The 24,807-nt window shown below is 43.1% G+C and overlaps 1 protein-coding gene across 3 annotated transcripts in view; it reads right to left on the bottom strand.

The window, feature by feature from the left end:
• The window catches only part of Hecw2 (HECT, C2 and WW domain containing E3 ubiquitin protein ligase 2), a 363,433-nt gene that overhangs the window by 205,424 nt on the left and 133,202 nt on the right, over positions 1 to 24,807 (bottom strand). For all 3 annotated transcript variants that reach the window (XM_042260383.2, XM_076550401.1, XM_006974869.4), the window contains exon 2: positions 1,297 to 1,623. In XM_042260383.2, coding sequence (XP_042116317.1) covers positions 1,297 to 1,588 — 292 coding nt within the window. In that variant the 5' untranslated portion in view covers positions 1,589 to 1,623. The remainder of the gene's footprint in view (positions 1 to 1,296; positions 1,624 to 24,807) is intronic.

Here is a 24,807-nt window from a genome sequence, read left to right as displayed (position 1 = left end):
ATACCGAAGTTTTATGGAGCCCAAAGGGAGACCGACATTCCACAAAATCTACACGCTCTTTTATGGTCATAACAATATGAACAAGAACTTTCAATTGTATGCCTTCCTCGCTTTGACTATATAGTTAAATACACCAAGGAAAATATGCAATTTAAGACTTTTGCCGTCATCCCTTCAGTTATCATAAGAGGGGGGGGGAATGAAAACTACTAACTCATTGAAATTTTTGTTATTTTAGATCTTTTTTTCTATGCATCATGATTAATCAGTCCCAAAAGAATGCAAGTTTCAGTGGGTTTAACATTCCAACAAAACTTTAGCAAGGACGTAGGCTCGCCTTAAACTAGGTTTCTCAAAGTGGGACTACTGATATCGGGGACCAGACGACTCTTAGGACGGATGGAGTGCTCCTGTACATGCAGTGCTGTGGAGCATCCTCTTAGCCTCATCCCTCTACAGAGAGGAAATCAAAATGCAGCAGTCAAAACTGTGTCCAAACACTTCCCAGTGTCCTCCAGGGGGCAAGGTCGGCCCTGCCTAAGAAGCCCTAGCTATATGGGCCATCAACATGCTACTTCTCCATGTTTATTCATTAAACAACAATCAAAAGAATGCCTGACTAGTAACTGACATTGAAAGTAATATCAGATGTCAACTGTAAAGTAATTTTCTTCATTCGGAGACAAAAGCTTCCAACTTTAAGTAATGTGAGATTTTTATTATTGTGTTAGATTTAAAATTTATTTATGCTTAATTGGTAGGTTTCATTTTTTTATTCAAATAATACCTACTTTTATTTTCTGCGATGTTTCATTCATCACTCATTCACCTATGAATAAACAGATCTGGATATGGTTAAACAAAGCTGGGACTATTTTATCCAAACAAGTAGATACACTTCCCAGTCATAAAAAGATAGCCAGACTCCAGACTGTTCTAAGAGAAAGTCAACCTTTAGAGAGCACACTGTTTTCATATCAATTGAACAGTGTTCACAGTGTTAATAACCTCTCTCTTTTTCCAAGACATGAGTATGTCTCAAGGGCAGTGAGACACTGTAAAGAGAATGCTGTGGTGCTTGCAGATTTTGACATTTAATTTGGTAGAAATAGAACCACAGGATGCCTATAAGTAAGACACAGTTGCTTCTCCTCTCAAGTAAGAAAGCAAGCTCCCAGAATCTACTTTGTCTATTTGTGTCTGAAGAACTTTTCATGCCAGGAGAAAACACAGAGTGTCTCGACTTCAGAGTGAAAATCTAGCGCGAGCCACACGCCGGTCTCTGCTTTGACTCACCTATGTGATAGAGGCCAATCCAATCGCTGGGGTCTACCTCTTCCTTAATGTCCCAGAAGATGATGAGGTTCTGGGCTTGCCCCAGCGTGTATTCGTACATGCTGGCAGTCAGGCTGGAGCGGCTCTCGGAAGTCACCAGGTCCGTGTCGCTGTTGGCTCGCTGCAGGGCCATGTTCTCCGGCATGGAGCTCTGGGCTGCGAGGCTCTGGAGGTTCTCTGGGCTCAGTGTGTACCGCATCTGTGGATTTCGACGCCGCACGAAAAGCAGGTGCTCCCGGGCGGAGCTAGCCATCCTGTTTGCCTCTCTGAGGTTGGTTTCCTACGATGCTGCGAGAGACAGACAAGCATAAAATATTAGTGCTACGAGGTGAGAAATTAGGATTAATCATCCCGGACATGAAGCCTGAGTTTATCAACGCCCCAGCATGCAATAATCTGCTGTGGAAATGACGACGCCATGCTACTGTCCCCGGATGATATCAGAAATAACTCCTACAGACAGAGGTGGCATGATGGCCAGGCCGTCACACACCTGTGGCCCCCAGCTTCTTTTGGCATAGCTTCTCCAAGAAGCTGAGGAAGAAGGATTTTTCTAGCATCCCTTTTAGATCTATGCATCCACACATATTCCAGCATCCTCTTTCCCTTTTTTTTTTAATCCCACTAAAACTAAATGTCCAACAAGCGAGATACACGCTAAATACAGTGGATATATGCTACTGGTGTAACATTCACTGTTTCAGTTTCCCTGCCACGAGGAATGGAGCTCCCTGAAGTCATTTCCAGGAGCTTGATCAAATGTCACCTCTGCGCTTAAATGTATGGGGGTGGGGGGTGTTATATGAAGAATGGCAACACCCTGAAAGTCCCTCTTCATGTTTCTCTACGATCTGACTTGCCCTATGACTACTTATCTGGCCACTGTCTAGTAAGTTTCACCAAGCAGTGATTTTCATGCTTTGTCACTATTTAATTCCCAGGGTCCACAATGGTGTCAGGAAGACAGCAGGTGGGACCCATTGTTAACTGAACAGGTGAAGAATGGACAGCATCTTTATCCTAGAGACCCTGTGACATGACTTACATCTCCAGTCTCTCTTCTGAGCCTGCTTCTTGTCACCTTGAAGCCTTTCCTACCGCCCAGATCATAAGTGACTTCCTTCAGCTCCCATCTGGCCTCCAAGAAGGAACGGACTTCCCTGTTGGGCCTTGCCTCCAGCCTCCTTGTTCCCTGGAGTCTCCTCTGCTTATGAGCCCCTGGATAAGGTATCTGTCCTTTAGCCCGGTCCCCGTGAGGTTCTGTCTCCTAGTACTTACCCACCCTGCCCATGGGTTCACTTGACATCATCCAGATCCTACTGGGTTTATAAAGAGTCAATCTGCTCTTGTACACTCCTTTCCAAACAATAATCCACTTGTACATTTACAGGCTTTATCATTTATTCTGTACCACCAGTCTTTATTGGAATCTTTAATATATTTCATTTAAAGCTAACCTATTGACTCCTGGAAAGTCAGCATGAGATTCTACCTGAAAGCAAACCAGCTACCCTCCAGAGTCGTACTGTACCACAGCTACCAACTTTGGACACTGAGTCTGGGGGCAGAGAGACGAGGAGAAAAGTTTCCCTAACTTCTCCCCTTTCCCCGTCCATTTCATGCTGTTGGGGAAATGCCTGTTCTGATTTGCTTTCTACTATGATGACAAACACCATGACAGAAAGCAACCAGGGGAGGGAAGGCTTGGCTTCAGCTTGCAGGTTTCAGTCCGTCATCAGGGACCATGGAGAAAGGCTATCTTCTAGCTTGCTCCCTGGCTCATGTCGAACTCCATTTTCTATGCAGCCCATGCCCACCTGGTTGGGATGCTGCCACCCACAGTGTGCTCAAGTAGCAACCAAGAAAATGCCCCACAGACATGCCCAGTTTGACAGGAGCAATTTTTCAGTTGAGGTTCCTATCCTAGCTAGTTTCATGTCAACTTGACCCCGCAAGCTAGAGTCATCTGAAAGGAGGGAATCTCAATTGAGAAAATACCTCCAAAAGATCCCGATGTAAGGCATTTTCTGAATTAGTGGTTGATGTGGGAGGGCCCAACCCATTGTGGGTGGTGTTGCCCTTGGGCTGGTAGTCCTGGGTTCTATAAGAAAGCAGGCTGAGCAAACCATGAGCATGAGGAGCAAACCAGTAAGCAGAACCCCTTCATGGCCTCTGTATCAGCTCCTGCCTCCAGGTTCCAGCCTTGCTTGAGTTCCTGTTCTGACTTCCTCCAATGATGGACTAGGACGTAGAAATGTGAGGAAAATAAACCCTTTCCTCCTGAATTTGCTTTTGGTCATGGTGTTGCTTCGCTGCAAGAGAAGCCCTCATGAAGACAGTCCTCTCTTCCCAGATGTGTCAAGTTGGCAATCAAGACTAGCCATCCCAGTGCTCATGTTTCCATTAATACAGCTATTGTACTCGCAAATATATTCAAGTAATGTCCGCCATGAAGCTGGTTGCATGGTTTTAGCACTCACTATTCCTTGAGTCAAAAATAACTTGGCAGTGAGGTGGCTCAGCAGATAAATAAATACATGTAAAGTAACTTGGGTTGGTAGGCAAGAAGCTGTATGTGGAAAGGACAAAAATAAAAACAGACAAGCTGGTTTCTCCAGACAAATGGCATTAAGTTCTGTGCTTGTTCACGTGAATACTTCTGTTTTGCTTGGTTTATGCAGGAACTCCGACTTTATTATATTCTCCAGGACTATTGACAGTATCTGACCTATGAAGCCTAAAACCTAGGTCAACATCTCACCACTTCTAGTTCAGTGGATTTCCATAAGCCATTATTTCTTTATAAACTCTCGAGTCAAGTGCCACATCAGCTCCGGCAAGAACTATAAATAATTAACTCCTAACACATTGCAGGCAAACAGCAAATGCATGCTGTACATAATAAAACTATTTTCCTGAAAGAAATAGGCCAGAGCCTTCAAAGCTTAGAAACACAACAGACCACAACTGACAATTATTCTGCTCTAGAAACGAATGAAAAGACACAGACACACAACTGAATTGTGTGTTTTAGCATGACCTATATTTAGACAAAGAAGTGGGTTAGCATTGTGCATTAGGGGATGAGGTCCAAAGCCATGTACCTGGATTTTGGTCATGTCTCTACTATTCACTCCCTCTGAAATCTGTGACATTCTGTTTGCCTACTGTCATTAATCCCTACCCCCAGGACTTTGGAGAAAACTAAATTAACCATTGTAGGAAAACAAACTGAAAACAATGACTAGCAAAAACTAAGTGTTCAATGAAGTTTAGCCACTAATATGATCACATCACTGCATTCTAGTTTAATTTCACCAAACAGAACTGGTTTGCACATTCCCATGATTCTCCAGGCTCTTATTCCCAACCCTTGTCTGTTACTTACTGGGAGAGCAGGCTGTCAATATCATACCTACCCAAATGACAGGACCAAGCAGAGACAGAGCAGTCCTGCAGTACAGAGAAACTCAACTCTCAAGAAACCTGTCTAGGGCTCCTGCCTCAAGCCAGCCCTGTTCTCCAGTGCTCAAGCCAGCAATAAAGGCTGAGACTTGACTTTCTCACCCACAGAAAATGCAAAGTGAGCACCTTCCAGTTGGAAGGTGTCAAGGATGCCAAGAACAAAAGACAAGTGTCCCACCCATGGAACCATACTGTACCAAGAAAAGACATAAAATAAAAAATCAAAACCTGAACACATCATATATGATGTATCTCAGTAAAAAAGTAAAAAGCTGATAGGTGAATTTACTATCTTAATGGAATAGGGCCTCATGTTTGAAGCATGTGTTACTATGTGCCTAGTATCAGGCCAGAGAGAATGTTAAACAATAAAAACCTAAGAGGTTTTTTTTCCCCCCCAGATCATCTCCTTTCCTCCAGCATATGGTATGGCTCTCACCTTCTAGGAGCTTGAGTTTTTTTGAGAAGACCAAAAGCTCATAGATGAGAGAATTCAGTATGCTACCAATATCACTTCACACACGCACAATCTGTCCCAACAAACATGTAAAAAAAAGACAACAAACGCTGTGAAGCATCAGCACAGTGGCCCCCTCAGATCTGTCACGTTTTGTGTGTTTTCCAAAGCCCCATGATAGCCGCAGTCCAAAGGGAGACCCCGAAATACTGTGAATTCAGCTTGAGGGCATCATCCTCATCATCCTCATCATCCTCATTGTCCTCATCATCACCTTTTTTGAGATAAGAAAATCGACCCAGAAGGCAAAGGGTTGACTGAAAGAGACAGAAAATATCTGAGGTGGACCTTAGACAAAAAGTATGAAGAACATTTTGGTTGGAGGCATGGAGACAGAAGAACTACCAAGGAAGAGAGAGGACCGGGGAAAGGAAGGAAAAACAGGCTCCACGGATCATGAAGCTGATGAGAAAGCTATAAAGGAATTCAAGTGGAAGTCTCTGGAGTGGGCGGGGCGGGCTGGTGCTGGCAGCTGACGCCGTGAACCCAAGCTTGGCACAGAGCACACGGACGTCCCTGGAGACTGACCCTCAAGGCACAGACACAAATAAATGAGGGGACACTGGGGGTCCAAGAGGGGTGATTCTCAGAGGACAGACAAATGTCACGGCTAAGGTAAAAGAACCTAGGAACCTAGGAGCGTAGTTGGGGACAACACTTTTAATAGACTAGTAAACGTAATTTCTAAGAGCCAGATTGTTGAGGTTTGAGGAAGGAGGCTAGGATGAGAAATGGGGTAACAAGTCCTTCCCCTAAAAGAGTAACGCACAGTAAAGAGAGGGCATGGAGAGAGGAGTGTGGATGACTACAGAGCTGGGCTAGTCAGCTTGTGACTTGGGATGACAGGGAGTTTTGCGTGTTTATAGTATTGGCACAGTAACAAAAAAACTCAGGATGTTTTAGTTGCCTGAATAGAAACTGAAAGAAAAGTACGTAATGAAGAGAATATGTAGGAAAGAGGAAGCATACAATGAGTAAGATAACTAAAAAACAAAACAAAACAAAAAACAGGTTAGAGCACACAAGAAAGGTGAAGGAGTATAAACCAGCACTGTCTAACAGAAATACAATGCAATCCACATGTGTAATTTTACATTTTCTAAAAACTACATTAAAAACATAAAACAAGAAGAAATGTTAACAATTTATTTTAACTCAATATATACAATGCTGCTATTTCAGCATTAATATAAACCATTACAAGTGAGACATTCTGTTCTCACCAGCACCACCACCACCACCCAGGCTTTTGTCTTACTGAAATCTTTCCTCCCCCTGTGCCCCCTCCCCAAGGCTTTTGTCTTACTGAAAACACGGGATGAATTAACTACATCCCGAGCACTCGATGGGTGCATGTGGGTTCGGGGCTCCTGAGGGACCCACACAGAGCAGACCTAAATGGTGAAGGTGCTCATATTGCCTAACACAGCTCTCCTCCTTTCCGCTAACTGCCAGCAGTCACCACACAGCCGAGAGGAAAGCATCTTCGCTGAGCTAGCTGATATAACCAGGAGTGGGCATGGACTCCTTAATCTGCCCAAGGGCCTTTCTGGTGCATCTTGGCATGAAGACGCCTTTTCAGTCAGATCTCTAACTGGGGATCATACTCTCCCGTTGGATGAGGACTTCCAGTCTGTGGAGAAGGCTTTCCCGGAGTAGACTAGAAGACAGAGATGCTGGCAAGTCTCAGTGGTTCCTATGCTGTCCTCTAGCTCCTACTTCAAAGCTTGCAGTCTTCAAGTAAAGAATGCCCACTGGTGCTTGTGACAGAGAAGCCAACAAAGCAGTGGAATGATGGTGATTATCTGCGGATTTCTTTAACAAAAACTCATAGAGCACTTACTCCTTCTAAGTGGCTTACCAATATATCACCTATAAATAACCCAGTTAGATATAAAACATATAGAGAACACAGGTTAACTGTAAGTACCACACTCATAAACCAATGGCAGCAGTATAAACTTCACGTTGCTTCAATATATTCATTTATTACATGGAGTCAAGGGCTGTAGAAGTTAGATGGATTGGAAGTGTGCAAGTATATCCCACAGAAGCAGCTAGTGCCGGAGATTTATTCAGCCACAAAGAATGAGATATCATCAGAGAGAAAGTGAATAGAAGTGGAGATCATCCTATTGAGGTAAACAAACCAGAAAGATAAATATCACATCATTTCTTTCCAGTGTGGAATATTCTACATATTTAGAAAAACTCATGAGGGTGGGAGTGGGACTATTTAGGAAGAGGACAGACATGACAGGAAGAGGAGGAGAAGGTAGAGAGAGGTAAATAAGATCGAAGTGTATTATATGCATGTATGGAAACATCATAAAGAAACCCATTTCGTGTTGCTCCTATTAGAGATGGTGGCAGTTTTGCCTTTGGTTTGGTTTGGTTTTGGTTTTTTGAAACAGGATCTCATGTAGACCAGGTTAAATGGAGCTCAAAAAGTAGGTGTGCCTGGGCTCAAACTCCTAATTCTTCTGCTTCTGTCTCCTGAGTTCTAGGATTACAATTGTGTGCCACATGCCCAGCATTCCAGCTGGTTAGTTTTTACAGTTAGGATACACTAACCAGAAAACTCTAAGGTGGTATCAGCCTATAGTCCCAACCACCTGGGAGTCTGAGACAGGAAGATTGTGAATTCAAGACCAGGCTAACTCCTTATACCCACAGACAAGTGTGGTTTTCACCTCTCTCTCCTCAAGGAAACTTCTCTTTGCAAGAGATGGAGACCAGGTTGTGGAGCCTTGTCCCAAATGTTCCATCTATAATACATCTCCTGCTCCTCTGGCTGGGAAATCATTGAGGAAGAGAGGGTAGGAAGACTGTAAGAGGCACAGCAACCAGGAAGGGGAGAAGTGATGTAATCATAATGTCAAAAGGTTACATACAAAAAAGACCAGCCTACGCTACGCAGTAAGACCTTGTCTCAAAAACAAAAATCATGTCTCTTTTGATTCCTCCAAGTGCTGCCTAGTTCAGGATGGCCTCAGCGAGCAGAAGACAGTAGGCATTCCCTGCCTCCTCCTCTTCCCCACGGCTCCTGGCCTCCAGCATGCCAAAAACAGTCCTGAGCTTCCACGGGCCTGGAGTCACACTTGGGAAGAATGGGCTGTAGTAACACGGAAAGGAATCATAAATCAAGATTTTCTTTTTCTTTTTAAAGAGCACAAAGGATCTGCAATCTCAGTGACAACAGAACCCCAGAAACATTGATAAGACTGAGGAAAACATGAGCCTTTTGGGTGCATTTATGAGAGATACACACAAGTACGTTCCAAGCACTCTTACAACAGGGCCACGACTGCCAGAAATTATAGAAGGAGGGATAAAACAAAGACCAACATGAAACTTCCTGCCTAACAACAGCCTGAGCATGAATTAAAATAGACTGTGCCAATGTGTCCTGCAGAGCTCAGCAGGGCTTTAAAATCTTCCTTATGATGCTTTACTCTCACAGCTGACATCAGTTTTAAAAGGAATAACACAGGAGTGCTTGCATGACCACTGACCACGAGGAACTGTTTACAAAACCGCTTGAAAGCTGATTTCTCCCACATAGAAAATGGAATGTATTTTTTAGAGTTCATTTTCTGTAATACTAAATAAATAACACATGCAGAATTACTTTGTAGCCAGGTGTGGTGGCGCACGCCTTTAAACCCAGCAATGGAGAGGCAGAGGCAGCCGGATCTCTGTGAGTTCAGGCCAGCCTGAGTTCTAGGACAGCTAGTGCTGTTACACAGAGAAACCCTGTCTGGAAAAAGCCACCCCCCCACCCCCACTCCACCCTTTAAAGAAGGCAAAAACAAAAAACTTTGTAAAGTTATATAAAAATGGGGGAAAATAAATCCCAAGCATTCTCAATGTTCAAGTTGCAATTCTAATCCCGGGAAATTTTATTCAATGCATTGCTTATGCAGAAGACCCTCAGTGCTACCGAAGCACAGGAAATAGCAGAGTTCGCTCTTCCACCGAAACGGAACAATTCTTGATTATTTCTCTGTCTCATAGCTACATCTTCTGTAAGAATTAAAGTCTTCTTCCACAAGTTATAGTTGTGAAATACTTTAGAAGAGGCAGCTAGAGAGTCTGCATACTGTCTCTCATCTTACACTGGTCCTTCAAAGTATCCAGCCCCCTGCACTGACTGTCCTGTGGCCATACATCCCAGTTCCAACAGTCACACTCTGCCACCATCCATCACCCCAGCGATACCTATCAAAAGACAAATGATGAGGTTCAATCTTTGTTCCTTACAATGTTGACTTGAGCAGGATGCAAGAGAGGCACAGAGCTCATTTGTGTTGGGAAGGCAGGTTTGTCTGCCTGGGTTTCGGAGAGGAGGGTGTGTGTATGTATGTGTGCGTGTGTGTGTGTGGGGGGGTGCTCTGTGACGCAGCCCAGGCTAGCTTTAACACAGCAGCCAGAGGGAACTCACTCAAATAAAAGTCAGCTCCTGTTGCTCTCTATGCTAGATCCTCCAGGGGCTGCCCCACCTCGCCCAGAGAAAGGGCCAAGCACAGGCTAAGTTTCAATGGCAGAGATTACCGACCAATGTTTATCATCACTACATAAATTAATAAAAGATACATTAAAGCTGAAAAACAAAGAGACGGGACCAGGGAGACGGCTCAGTGAATAAGTCTATTCGCCACACAGTCACATTAAATCCCTAAAGTCCATATAAAGAGGCAGGTGTGGTCCTGCACGTGCCTGTAAATGCTGTGCTGTGGGGTTAGAGACAGGAGGGTGGTTGAAGCTGTCGGGGATCTGTCTAGCTCTAGGTTCAGTGAGAGACCATGTCTCAAGAAACTAAAGGGGCAAAGGGACAGAACAGGGCATTTGAAATCAGCTGCACACACACATGCAACTATACCATATACACACATATACACACATACACATACACCATAAACACACCTATATTTGAAATAAGAGGACGGAATGAGATAAAGTAATAAGGAGCAATCAGGTCAGGGGCTGGAAGCAAACATGAGTCACAGATGTGGAGGGCCAGGCCTGCCAGAGTGTCTGGATGACAGTTACCGACTGCTGCAAAGGGCAGTGAGTGCCCTGTTTCAGCTCCCAGGGACACCACAAACGAAAAAGACACCAGTCTCAACGGAGGCGAGACTTACCTTAGAAACAAAGGAGGCATCTTAGCCAGGTGTAATGGCACATGTGACCCCAATACTGTGGAGTCGGGAAGATGGGGAACTCCAGAGCAGACTGGGCCACAGGGGGAGATTGTCTCAAAAGGAGAGGGAAGGAGGGAGGGAGGGAGGGAGAATGTAAGAGAAGGAGAAAGTGGGGGGAGGGAGAGAGAAGGAGGGAGGTTTCTCCATCCTACACAGAGTCACTTGGAAGAATGAAAAAATTAAATGAAAAATCAATACACAGTGTGTGAGTAGTGAGAAAGCAGTTCTATTCAGTAATGTGATCCTGTTTATTGATGCCAAATTTAAATTTTAATATAAGTACTAGGATTTAAAAATCACCACTACTGTTTCCAAAAAGACCACTTAGATAACACAATTGTTTTCACATAATTTTTATTTTTAAAATCCTTTTGTCTCTGTCTTCATTGTTCAGACTCATTATCTTCGTAGGGGGTAGAAAATGAAAGCAAAATGTAGCACAAAACACTGGAGCCTTTTAAAGTTAATTTTCATTCAACTGCTTTGTCCAAGCAGCCACAAGTCCATCCTGACAGTCACTCTGCAGAAAGCCAGCTGTCCCAACTGTACCCTGACTATGAAGGGACAATGAGCCAGCAATCCCAGCACTTGGGAGGCTGAGGCAGATGGGATAATATGAGTTCAAGGCCAGCCTGTGCTACAAAATGAGTGCCAGGCCAGTTGGGGATATACAGGAAGACCCTGTCTCAGAAAACCAAAAAGAAACTGAATGAACTGCTGAAACACTGAAATTCTTAAGTCAGAAAGTAACCATGAAGAACTCTGTGGATCCCAGGCAAAACCACTAAGTCCAGAGGACCTGGGAAGACTAGAGCAATTTACAATTGAAGAATAAATAATAATCTAAAGATCATGGAATTAAAAAGAAGTAGAGAAAGATAGAATCCTGTGGGATGACTTATCCCTAAAAGGCTTGAGGGCCAGCTGGCCCAAACCGGTAAAAAAAAAAAAAGATACTTTCTGAGAGCCAACCTGGGTTCTGCCTAAGGGCCTTAACAACAGCAGCTAAGACATGATCTGGAGATGACCTGGACCAATGAGAGGCAGCCATGTCACACCAGCAGATGCATATTCATCAGATCTCCCCCCAGGGTAGGGTGGAGGGTATATAAGGCTTGCCTCTTCATGAATAAACTGAGCTTGTTGTTTCGACATTCTCCCAGAGTCTGTGTTGTTGACTCTGTGCATACTTGGCCCCCTCCCCCAAAGGGAGCAACACCACAGGACTCTGCCACAGAATCCTGGTATAGTGTCTGAATGAAAAATTCCTTTACAATTCTGATGAAAGTCAGAAATCTTAAAAGAAACTAATTCTTCCAAACCTCTAAAAATTGAACATTTTACTTATTATTTGCTCCTTCTAACCATGAGCTTACATTTATGATTATAATCTAGATTTTGTTGTAAGATAAAATAAACAGATACACATCATTTGAACTTTCACTTGCAAGGCTCAAACCCCTTTTCTCCTAGTCATTATGAAATTTGGCTCTCTGGTACAGAGTCTCTTTAAGAACTAGCTTGATGATGTCTGCCTCCATGCTGCTCCCACCTCACTCTCCCTTTAGTGCCACAAGGATTTTCTAATCCCAGGTTTGATTTCCAGATGAGGATATCAAAGCGGAGGGTGACTTGGCCAAGACCAGTGTTTGAGTCATTAAAGTTTCCCAAGGTCTGCAGCTCTGTGTGGTTTCTGTAGGCCTAGGATTTGATGAGTCTGTTTTCTCTTGATATAACAAAACACCCATGACCTGGTAGTTCATTGATAACAGTGTATCAGGCTGGTAGTTCTGGATGTGGGGAAGTCCAGGAGAACAGTGCAGGCATCTGGTGAGGCCTCCTCAGCTGTATCGTAGCAGGGCAGAAAGCATCACCAGCTGAGATAAGCAAACTTGGGTCCCCGCCTTCTAAAGCCACAAAGAGCATCACTAGGACCCAATCCTACTTACCTCCCCAAAGCCTCATCTCTAAACAGAACCGGCAATGAACTTGGGTGTTAAGTTTCTAATACATAATTTGGGAATTACACATTCAAACCAGAGCACTGTGGTGCCCAGATTAACACAAAGTTCGGAAAGAAAAACACAATAAATGACTTACAAACTTTAGTCAACACCTTGAATCTCAAGCCCAATCTACCTACAGAAAGCCCACGAACCACTCCATCTCGGCCCCATCTCCACACATCCTTGTGCTCTGCAGACACAGAAAGAATAATTACTGATTCCTTGTGAGCCACAGATTTATTCTGTCAACTTTATATGCCTGTAAGGCTACCGAGGGGCATTGACTTCTCTACCACAGGACAGCCTCCCTGGACCCGACTACTCGTTGATTTCAGGCATAACTGATGGGCTTAAAGGAAGCTCTGCTGATGGCCAACCAAAGAACACCAAGACAAGTCAGAATGGTTTTGCCCCTTCCCTTTCACACATCTTACTTTAAAACAACGACGCATTAAACAGAAGTAAACTAGACACATGGACATTTTGTTACACCCAATTACTGAGGCCAACGCTTCTCTGAAAAGGGGAAAAAGAGATTTCAGAAAACCTTCTTGAGTCATTATAGATGCTAGCCAGGGAAAGGACTTGGTTCAGGGACCAAGTTACCACAACTCTCAGCATCAGAACAAAGCAGCAGCTGGACCAGAGCTAACAGAAATTTCTTACCATGAAGAATTGAAAAATAAGACATTTGGCGTTTATAGTGGAGAGGTGGGATCATGTAAAACAGAAAAGGCTTTGGGATAGGTGGGCAGTCCACAGGTGAACTGGACTGGCTGGGGTGGACGGGTTGTTTATGTATAAACAGGGTACCAAGGTCCTGACCCTGGGTTATGATGGGATTAAGTAACGCTTTCAATATACAATTAGAAATGTAAAATAGTTTCTGTTGGCTTCACTCACAGCTCAACAGTGATTACCTTCCCTAATTTCTGCAGGACAGTAGTGTGGAGTGAACCTGGGGCTTCCACATGCCAGGTAAGTGTGCTACCACTGACTGAGCTACATCTCCTGCCTTTTTTTTTTTTTTTGCTTTTAATTTTGAGACAAAGTCTCACCAAGTTGCCCAGATGGGCCCTGGATTTACTCTGTAGCCCAAGCAGACCATGAACTTTCCATCTTCTTGCCTCAGCCTCCAGTGTAGCTGGGATTATAGGCCTACACCATCCAACCTAGACAAATACCCTCGCTCGAGGTCTTCTTTCTAGCTTCCAATCCTTGTCCTTAGGTTTAGTAAATTTCTGGTTTTCTTTTTATCACTTTATACACAGAGAGCCTATGTGGTGGTTTGAATAGGAATGGTCTCCATAGGCTCATATGTTTAAATGATTAGTTACCAGTGGTAGAACTATTTGATAGAATTAGAAGAATTAGAAGGTGTGGCCTTGTTGGAGGAAGTGTGTCATGGGTGGGGGCGGGAATGAACTTTGAGGTTTCAAAAGCCCACCCATGCCAGACCTCATCTCCCTCTCTCTGCCTGCAGATCAGGATGTAGCTCCCAACTGCTTCTCCAGCACCACTCCTGGGCCTGTGAGACCTGTCACCATGCCCCCCACCCTGATGATAATGAACTCAGCCTCTGAAACTGTAAACAAGCCCCCAAATTGGGGCTGAAGAGATGGCTCAGAGGTTGGGAGCACTGGCTGTTCTTCCGGAGGTCATGAGTTCAGTTCCCAGCAACCACATGGTGGCTCAGAACCATCCATGGTGAGATCTGGTGCCCTCTTCTGACCTGCAGGTGTATATGCAGACAGAACACTGTATACATAATAAATAAATAAATCTTAAAAAAAAAAAACTTTAAAAAAAAAAAGATAAATGCTTTCTCTTAAGAGAGTGGCCTTGGTCATGGTGCTTCTTCACAGCAATAGAATAGTTGGTACTAGGGAGTGGTATGTATTTCTGGGACGACAGACCTGACCATGCTGCTTGTTGGAGAAATACAGAAGACGTTAGGACTTTGGACTAGAAAAGCTGTTGGACACTTTAAGCAGGGATTAAATGGGTCATCCCAGAAGGAACATGGAAGACAGTGCTGAGGGTGATTTGAACTGTTGGGGCCCAGATCAAGACGTTTCAGAGGGGGGAAAATATTAGTAAGTGGCCTAGAGAACATTCTTCTGATATTTTGGCAAAGAATGCGGCTGCTTTTTGCCCTTGTCCTAAAAATTTGCCTGGGGCTAAAGAGTTGTGAATTAATGGTGCTGACAGAGAAGATATCAAGACAACCTAGTATGGACTGTGTTCTGTGGTTATCAGTAATTACTCTTATGTAGATCTACAAAGGAAAGGAGCATGTGGGGTAAGAAGAAATACAAAAGGTACATTCTTAGGAAAGGAGTAGCAGCTAGGAAGTGTAATCGAGCTAAGTCCAGTGTTTAAAGGAAAGCTTGATGCTAAATAGAATAAAGGGAGTGGTGACCTCAGGGCAAGACCACACACAGTTAAGCTTCCAACTTGAGAAAGGAAATGAAAGGAAAGCTTAAGTAGTGAAGGAAACCATCAAAAACAGAAAGCTGGGGCTGGAGAAATGGCTTAGAGGTTAAGAGCGCCAACTGCTCTTCCAGAGGTCCTGAGTTCAATTCCCAGCAACCACATGGTGGCTCACAACCATTTGTAATAAGGTCTGGTGCCCTCTTCTGGTCATACATGCTGTATACATAATAAATAAATAAATCTTAAACAAAAAAAAAAAACCAAAACAAAACAAACAAACAAAAAAAAAAAAACCAGAAAGCTGGTGCAAATGTAATTCAAAGAGGGGGCCAAGTTCCTGGTCCATCAAGCAGCAGAACTTGGAGCTTTGGTCACATGGTTCTGGCTTCAGAGTCAAAGATATAAAAAAGAGATTATGGAATCTTCCTCCACGGCTGAGGAAAGATGATGAGGCTATGTGTGTGTCAGGGGTGTCCCTGTATGGAGACTCAGAGAGGCCATTGTGTGAAGCTGTGAAGGTGAAGCCTGGATTGTGCCGGAGACACCAAAATACTAGAGAAGTCAGAGTTGGGAATACCAGCCAAGGAGAGCCACAGGCAGGGTGCAGAACCAGCCCGAGAGAGAGAAGTGTGCTGCAGTCACCAAAGCTGAAAGAAGTTGGAGATCTGAAGGGTGTTTGGACATCAGAGATGAAGATGGCCGGGTTTGAAGTCGGCCTAGCTCATTTCTTTTGTCTTCCTTTGGTCCAGGATTTCCTCACTCTGCTCCCTTTTTTTTTCCCCTTTTGAATGGTAATGTATATTCTGTGCCACTGTATGTTGGAAGTGTGTGATCTGCATTTTCATTTTGATTTTGCAGGGGGTTATAGTTAAAAGATTGCCATGAATCTCAGAAGAAACTTTGAACTTGGGACTTTTAAATCATACTGAGACTGTGATAGATGACGGGGACTTTTTGAAGTCAGACTAAATGCATTTTGCAGTGTGATATGGCTGTAAGACTATGGAGGCCAGGGAGTGGAATGTGGGGGTTTGAATAAGAATGGCCTCCTAGGCTCATACATTTAAATGCTTAGTCACCAGGGAGAACTGTTGGTAGGTCCAGAAGGATTAGGACTTGGTGGCTTTTTGAAGGAAGTGTGTCACTAGGGGTGGGCTCTGAGGTTTCAAAAGACCGTGCCAGATCTAGTCTCACTTTCTCTGCCCGCAGATCAAGATGTAGCTGATGTAGCTCTCAACTACTTCTCCAGCACTGTGCCTATCTACCATGCCGTGCTCCCCACCATAATGATTGCTGGCCGACAGGCATACCTGGCCTGCCCCTTGGGGACCCAGCAGGACGCACTTGCTAACATTCAGGCAAATTCTTAGACAGACCCGGGTCTTACTCGGTCTACATCATTATATAGTCTGCACATACCGTATGCCGCTGTGTAGTCTCTATGCACATGTGCTAAATCCTCTTATTAAAAGCAAACCCCTCCCCATCTCTCTCTCTTTCTTCCCACAGCTTCTCCGTCCCCAGGGGCCACATCCGCACCCCCTTCTCTTCCTCCCTCCTGTCTCTTCTTCCTCTCCCTTTCTTCTCTCTCTCCCCTCACTGCTTCTAAAGCCACCTCTACATTCCCTTTCTCTCCTACCTCCCCCCCCCCCCCATAAAACCCTCCAGGTAAGTTCTGTCATGTGGTGTGACTTTCTGGGGCCCCTTGGCTCCAACTCACCAAGGTTGTCTTCTGCTGTTTATAAATTATAACAATGATAATGGACTAAACCTCTGAAAACTGTAAACAAGCCCCCGATTAAATGCTTTCTCTTACGAGAGTTGCCACGGCCATGGTGCCTTTTCATAGCAATACAATAGTGGCTAAGACAGTCTATCCTAGGCTGAGAAACTAAAGTCTGTCTCTCATGTCAAGAGGGATGGAGTAGAATTGACCTTCAAAACATGTTGCTCAGCCAGAAAGGGGCAGAGAAGAAAACTAAAGGGAAATTGTGGGCTGAAATTAAGTATGAGGCGCATGTTTCCCTGGGAATTAGGCTGAGGACAAACAAAAAAAAATCAAGTAAGCAAATATCACTACCTACACATGACAACAGACAACATGCTAAACTACCACAATCAGGCCTCCCACCCACAGGTACTGACCATTATACTGATGAAATCATCATGGAATGTGGCCCAAGCATCACATTTCCAACATCATGTAGTTTGCTAGGATTTCCAAAATACCTACCAGAGTATTTGACTTAACAGAGAGTTTTAATACAGTGTGCTGTTTAACATAGAACAATATTTCAATATTTTGTAATTATAGCACCCTGATCTTGGGAATGAGCCAGTGGGGGCTTAATTTGTACTGATATCTTTCATATGCAGAAATAATAATCTTTCGTTGTTCAAAGATCTCTGTCACCCAAGCTTGGAAGTTTCTGTAGGAAATAAGTAATAACTCTCATCCTCAACACCAAAGAAATTTAGGTTGTCAGACTAGAGTGATGTTAAAATCTGTCAGATGAGTAATTAACTTCCCAAGAGGACTTTCAAAGAATACAGCCAAATAAACCCAGTTTTAAGGCAATGTGTCAAATCTCTGGCAGAAAACAAACTCTCCAGACATGTTGGTACCAGCAGACTCCAAATCCAGGGTGAGCTGTGTAGGGTGATGGAAGGTCCGCATCAGGAATTTCAACCAAGACCTACAGAAAATCCCAAGAGGAGCATTCTAATGAACAACATCCCTGATTATTGATAACACTTGTTGACTTAAATTGCATTGAAATATCATCTGCTTTCATATTCAGTGATAGCTTATATTTCACTTAATAGAGTTCTATTTTTGTATAAATTAATTCACAGCAGAGGAACATTTAGATTAGGAGCGGAGGCCAACTAGAGCATAGCCCTGAAGTTCAGAGGAACCCCACCCTGTGACAGCACATCCCAGTTTCTGGGGTAGTTTCTGAGGAGAAAATAATAAGCCCTATGAGTCAAAACTTAAAAAAAAAAATCTATTGTGACAGGGAACTTCTTTCCCAACTCCATATCCACTTACTTCAAATTCCCAAGTCATAAACCAAATGAAAACTTGCCAACCTAAATTTATTACAAAGTAAGAGTGGTAAGATGGGGAAAAGAAACACCTTTGTAGGATGCTTTGCCAATTTTAAAAATAACACATGCACACTGCAAAAAATAAGATAAAAGATTAAAAAAAGAAGTGAAAACTCCTTAAGGCCAGCCCCTAGACATGACAACCCACAGCATTTTGGTCCATAAATAGATGCACAGCTATTTATGTATAGATGAGATCATACTACAAAGCTAACTCACTTTAGAGCTTGCTATTTTTTACAAAAGTGTAATGCATATATTCATATTAACAAACAGCACACCATACTATCCTTAAAAACAGTCATCATACGGTATAGCAAATTTAACTCCCTCAAGATGATCAGTGTAAATACAACCTTATACTTTCATTTTGGCTTTTACTGAAGGAAAAAGTTTGAGTAGAGATTGGGTGGTGTTGAAATGGGGTAGGTTAAGTAAAAATTAAGGATGTATGGAAAGGCCTTATAGAAACCCACTGCTTCAAAACTTAATTAAAATTTTTTTTAAAAAATTTGGACAGAAGTACCTGATGTGGAAAATAATGCTTCACCTAGAAGACATGGACTATTGAATAAAAAATCTTAATGTCATGCGTGGGATACCTCCCTACAAATTATCAAGCAGGAAAGCTGTAGCCCTCCATACACACACACACACACACACACACACACACACACACACACACCAAACAACAAAAACAAACAAACAAATCCAGGCTAATGCCATTGCCATGATCAGGGAGGGGCTTCTCACCACGGCTGGATGATGAGACCCTACTGATGAAACAGAACACACTTTGGCTGCAGACCATAGAGAAATCAAGCTAGAACAGACTGAAAACTTCCTCCCCTCTGGCTAGCTTCAATAGTTCCAGACGGCCTACAGAGAAGGGAAGCCATCAACGGACTTGACCAACACTGGTCCCTGCATACTACAGCGCCAACCTCAGGTGTCTACTGGTGCAATAGTAGCCTGAGTCGAATGAGGGTAACCAGCCATTTCCTGATGGGATGTAAGGCCTGTTCCACAGGAAAGAATGTATATCTGGAACTGTAAATCTGGGACTGTAAATCTGGCCAAAAGCCCATGGGCAGCCACAGGCCTTAGGAGGAAACATCGTTGTTTCACTAAATGGACATGTTGTCCAACCAACTGCCTTCTAAATATTTATGGTTTTACCCATAGATTAATGCCACTCTTGACACTTGTCATAAAAGCTTCTTTTTGCAGTTGCAAGTACTTAATGCAGAGACTCATAACTGTTCAGAGTGCTGAGAATAAGTACCTGTTGAGTGCTCAGTTCTTTTTTTTTTTTTTTTTTAAGATTTATTTATTTACTGTGTATATAACATGTGTGACTGCAGGCCAGAAGAGGGCACCAGATCTCATTACAGATGGCAGTGAGCCACCATGTGGTTGCTGGGAATTGAACTCAGGACCTCTGGAAGAGCAGTCAGTGCTCTTAACCACCCGAGCGATCTCTCCAGCCCCGAGTGCTCAGTTCTAAAGGGGACATTGATGTCCACTAACACCTTCTACAAGGCTCAGGGAAGGTTTCACACAGTAGGGGGGGGGGTAAGAGCTGGAGGATGGAGAAGAAGGCGGTGAAGGCTGTTTCTGTGCAAGACATGGCCTGCTGCACTCAGGTATTCACACCAGCTATGTGTTCACACCCAGGTGTTCACACCAGCCCAAGATCGAATGAACCGATGTTCCACCATGAAAGGAGGCTCCATCCTTAGCTGAGAAGCTACTAGCAGCTACTGGCCACTGGAGGTGCGACCACGGTTAGGTTGCTAATGTTCTGGCAGGTGGTCCCATACCCATGAGCATGTGGGCGGCACTAGATAGGTTATTTTAAAAAAGAAAGGAAAAGGAAGACATGAAGTGAGAGAGGGAAGCATTCTTTGGGGAATCTAAGAGAAGAAGCATTTAGGTCAGAGGCGATCGAGATACATTGTATATATAAGGAATTGCCAGAGAATAAATGAAAATATTAAAAATAAATAATAGTTTCTAAAAATAAAAAAAGGATTGGAATCACCAACTCCTGGCTAGGATAAATGTCACTACAATCCCTTCTAGGGAAGAAGCACAGAACATGCAGAGCGTGGAACTATTTTCTCCACAACACCATTAACAATGCGGGGTGTTCTCCCATGGTTGGGAACTGTTCCGTGGCCACGCTGTGGTTCTAGAAGTAGCACCATAACCAGCTTTACATCCTAGTTTTGCTGTAACTCAGCTCAATGATCTTCCTCAGCTGCTCATAGCACTGCACCTGCCTGAACGGGTCATTATCAGAATTAAACGCGATGACACCGCATACACGAAGCTCTCAATACACTGCATTCTCATTAGACCAGATGGTGGCCGCCAAACAGCTAAAAAAAACTAGGGGAAGTTAATCTGTATTTTCTTTGATTCTTCCTGGAAATGATTATAGAGTGCTGTGATTAATTTTTTATTAACTATCTTCATTTCCAAGCCTCACCACATCTATTAGTCAATCATCATTTACAAATAAAGGTGATTACTAAATCTTGATTTATTTTTCTTTGATAATTGCATTAAACTTCTAAAATAATAGACTAAAGCAGTGATCATAAAAATCCCCATGCATTTATATAATAAAAAACACTAAATGTTTCAAGCTATAAAACTGTAAAATGTTGTAAGATATTTTTTTCTGTATGTTTTCTTATAAAGTTTCTTTAGCTACAAACTGTATTATTTCTAAATTAGAGCATTGTTTTAGGGGGAGTTATGAATATTTTAAGTTAAAATAATCTTTATTAACCAAATTTAATGTATACTTTCAATAAAGACTATAGTAAATTTTCCTAGCAACAACAACAGTCTCTCTTTGAAAACTGAAAATAGCTTTACTGTGTCTCCCTTGCTGGTCTTGAGCATGCAATTCTCTTGTCTCTGCCTCCCAAGTTCTGGGATGATAAGTATGTGCCACCATACCACACTTAAGTTATTGTAATTTTTAAACACTAAGAATGACAAAGATTGCCAGGCAGTGGTGGCACACACCTTTAATCCCAGCACTTGGGAGGTAGAGGCAGGTGGATCTCTGTTGAGTTTGAGGCCAGCCTGGTCTACAGAGGGTCTGCAGTCAGAGCTGCAACGCAAAGAAATCCTGTCTCAAAAAAAAAAAAAGAATGCCAAGGATTGTAGTGGATTTTCTTTGCCCATGACCTTGACCTATAAGACCCAAAGGAGGTGATGCTTCTTGCCATCTTATGTGACCTTTTAAAAGGAAAAGGAGAGGGGTCAGTCACAAGGGCCCTCCTTCCTGGTTCCTGCTTCCTGGCATGATCGGACTACCAGGTGGATCCGCTCCCAGTCAGAACAGAGGATGATTTCAGCTGTCTACTCGGTTCTGTATTCGTGAGTGTATTTCCTCAATTTATATCCTAATAAATCCCTATTACCCATTAAATAGACTCACGTGGTTGATCATAACAAAAGATTAATGGTTTTAACATTTAAAATACACTACTCAAACTAACTTGCAAGGCAAAAGAAAGCCAAAAGATGATGATGGATGATGTCTAAGAACTGGCAATCGATTATTTTTTTCAACAAATGTATATTATAAATAAGAGGGGGGAAAAAACACCATTTACAACCAAAAATATTGAACCCTTTATTTATAGAGGGCTATACTTCGGTGCCCAGCCTCCAATACTGAGGACAGGCCCCAGAGCCTCAGCATCCCAGGCCCAACTGAATATGCATCACACTGTATCTCCAGCACTGATTGCCTTAGTAAGCTGGCCAAACTGGCTTCAAACATTGATCATCCTGCCTCAGCCTCCTGAACAGCTGGGATCATGGTCTAGTACTTTATGTTCCTCGGTTTTCATCCTGAAGTAGAAATGTATGTTTCAGAAGACCTCATTTCCCAACACACAGCCTGTATTCCCACCCCTGAGAAGGAGCATGAACTTTTACACATAAAAGACTTCAGGAAGAATCACACTTCTGTAACTAGAGTTTTCCTGCCTTGCCCACAGTCAGGACAAATCTCTGTCACCCGCCAGTCCCACAGCCACTCAGACCCAACCAAGTAAACACAGAGACTTATATTGCTTACAAACTGTATGGCCATGGCAGGCTTCTTGCTAACTGTTCTTATAACTTAAATTAATCCATTTCCATAAATCTATACCTTGTCACGTGGCTCGTGGCTTACCGGCATCTTCACATGCTGCTGGTCATGGTGGCAGCTGACAGTGTTTCCTCTGCCTTCCTGTTCTCTCAATTCTCCTGTTAGTCCCACCTATACTTCCTGCCTGGTCACTGGCCAATCAGTGTTTTATTTATTGACCAATCAGAGCAATTTGACATACAGACCATCCCACAGCACACTTCCAATTGCTAATTACCAAAATCAAGGTACTATAGTCACAAAATATTTAAATAGTGCTTTATTAAACAACTGTATTAAAACTCTATGCTAAACCAAATATTCTAGATCTTCTATAAATCCTGATAAAATACACAAAAGAAGGTCATACATCTAAGGGAAAAATTATAAATTGTGGGGGACCAGCCCACATTTATTTACCCCTGGGACTCACTCTTGAGGAATGAGGAATAAGAGACTTAGCTAGAAATGAAGAGAGGAGAGATACAGGAACACAGAATAGATTCTGAAGGGCATGGACTGTCTCTGCTCTAGCATATTTAAAGGAATGCCAAGGGGTAGAGCAAAAGACCTCCCCCCAGCACAGCCAAGTGCAGACCATCTTAGACATCTGCACTCAGGTTTCTGTCCTCTCTACGCAGACCTACTGGGTAAAGCCACTAGGAAACCTAGATGGGCTCCAACAGTAAATCAAAATGAAAACATATTTACTAATCTGAGTAAGTGAGTCAGATCCTATGCTATAAGCTTACATCATCACACCTATCATCCACCACCTTACCTTCCTCCAATAAGGAAACAGCCACAAAATGGACTTGTCTTTGTCTTGGGCACACAGTCTTCCAGAAGCACTTTCAATAAGCAGATTGCAAGTGGCACTCTGGGAGTCAGAAGTGACCATCTGTCTTCTGCAGAAAGGTGGGGGAAGCCTTTGAGTAGCGGTTCTGACCTTCCTGATGCTGTGACCCTTTAATACACCTCATGGTGTGGTGACCCCCTAACCATAAGATTATTTCACTGCTACTTCATAGCTATAATTTTGCTACTGTTATGAATCCTAATGTAAATATCTGATATGCAGGATATCTGATATGTGACCCCCTGTGAAAGGGTCAACAACCTTCAAAGGGTCATGACCCACAGGTTGAGAAATGCTGCATTAGGGCCTCAGTTTCTAGAGCTGGGCTAATAAAAGACTACCCAGGGACCATTGCAGTCTGCAAATGGAAGCAACCATATCCCAGCATGTATGAAAGCAGGCAAGGGACAATGATTCCCAAGTGTGACCAGCCACTCTTCCTGACTCCTCCACTTTCTTTACTGCTCTCATGGGGCACATCCTTTGAACAAGACAGAGCAGGGCTAAGAAGCACTGGACTTAATCATCTGTAGATTGTCCAGAATGTCAAATGAAGGAAATCGTATCAGCTAAGACATAACAAGAAAACTAGTCCACAGAATAGTCTCAATGCTTTTGAACAAAGATAGTGGGCATGTAAGCAGCCTAGCTTCCTCTGCCCCCCAGTGCACTAATATATCTACTGTGAATGTGGATACATAGTTGGAGGAGCCAAGAGATTCTCCAGTAATAGGCTTATTGATCCATGTAGATTGATTTCTAGAATTCACATTCCTGGTCTAAGCTCTAAGCAAAGAAAAAAAAATACCTGAATTAAGCCTAACAAATTAAAAATATTCAGAAAAGGTACCCATAGTGTCCACTTTGTATACACTATGAAATTAAGATATAAAATTTTGAGCCGGGCGTTAGTGGCGCACGCCTTTAATCCTAGCACTCGGGAGGCAGAGGCAGGTGGATCTCTGTGAGTTCGAGGCCAGCCTGAACTACCAAGTGAGTTCCAGGAAAGGCGCAAAGCTATACAGAGAAACCCTGTCTCGAAAAACAAAAAACAAAAAACAAAACAAAAAAAAAGATATAAAATTCTGAACCTGCTCAGCTGGCATGTCTTAGAGAGACACTGATACGTCTGCCTCTGATTTTATAAAACTCTGAGCACGTCAAGTCGCACTGGTATTCTATCAGTTCAGCTTGATGCAGAAATTTAGGATGAAGGCCCCGCAGACAGCCTGGCCAAACCCACATGTTTCTGAATAACGCTACTTGATGCTATGGGTGTTGGATGACTAGACAGCTTTATCTAAGGTCACACAGATTATAAAATGGACCTAGAGTGGCTAGCTGCAATTAATCCTGGTGTATGCAGTAACCAAATGATATCTTCCTTAATGGCCACTTGTGATCTCACTATGAGTCCTGTGGGGGTAAAAAAGGTATTTCACCTCTTCTCATAAATAAAGAGAAAAAGCAACAGGAATTATGACTACATGCATTACATTGTCAAACATAATTGTTAGTATGATTTTCTGAAGGGTGTTATTTATTTAATTTGTTTTTTTTCTGTTTATGTCTCTCTCTCTCTGTGTATGTGTGTGTGTGTGTGTGTGTGTGTGTGTGTGTGTGTGTGTGAGAGAGAGAGAGAGAGAGAGAGAGAGAGAGAGAGAGAGAGAGAGAGAGAGAGCATGCACATGAGCGAGAGCTGCCTTTGTGCC

Source organism: Peromyscus maniculatus, chromosome 13 (genome assembly GCF_049852395.1).
Source record: "Peromyscus maniculatus bairdii isolate BWxNUB_F1_BW_parent chromosome 13, HU_Pman_BW_mat_3.1, whole genome shotgun sequence".
In the NCBI taxonomy this organism is placed as follows: Eukaryota; Metazoa; Chordata; class Mammalia; order Rodentia; family Cricetidae; genus Peromyscus; species Peromyscus maniculatus.
This window is presented reverse-complemented; position numbering and strand designations above follow the sequence as displayed.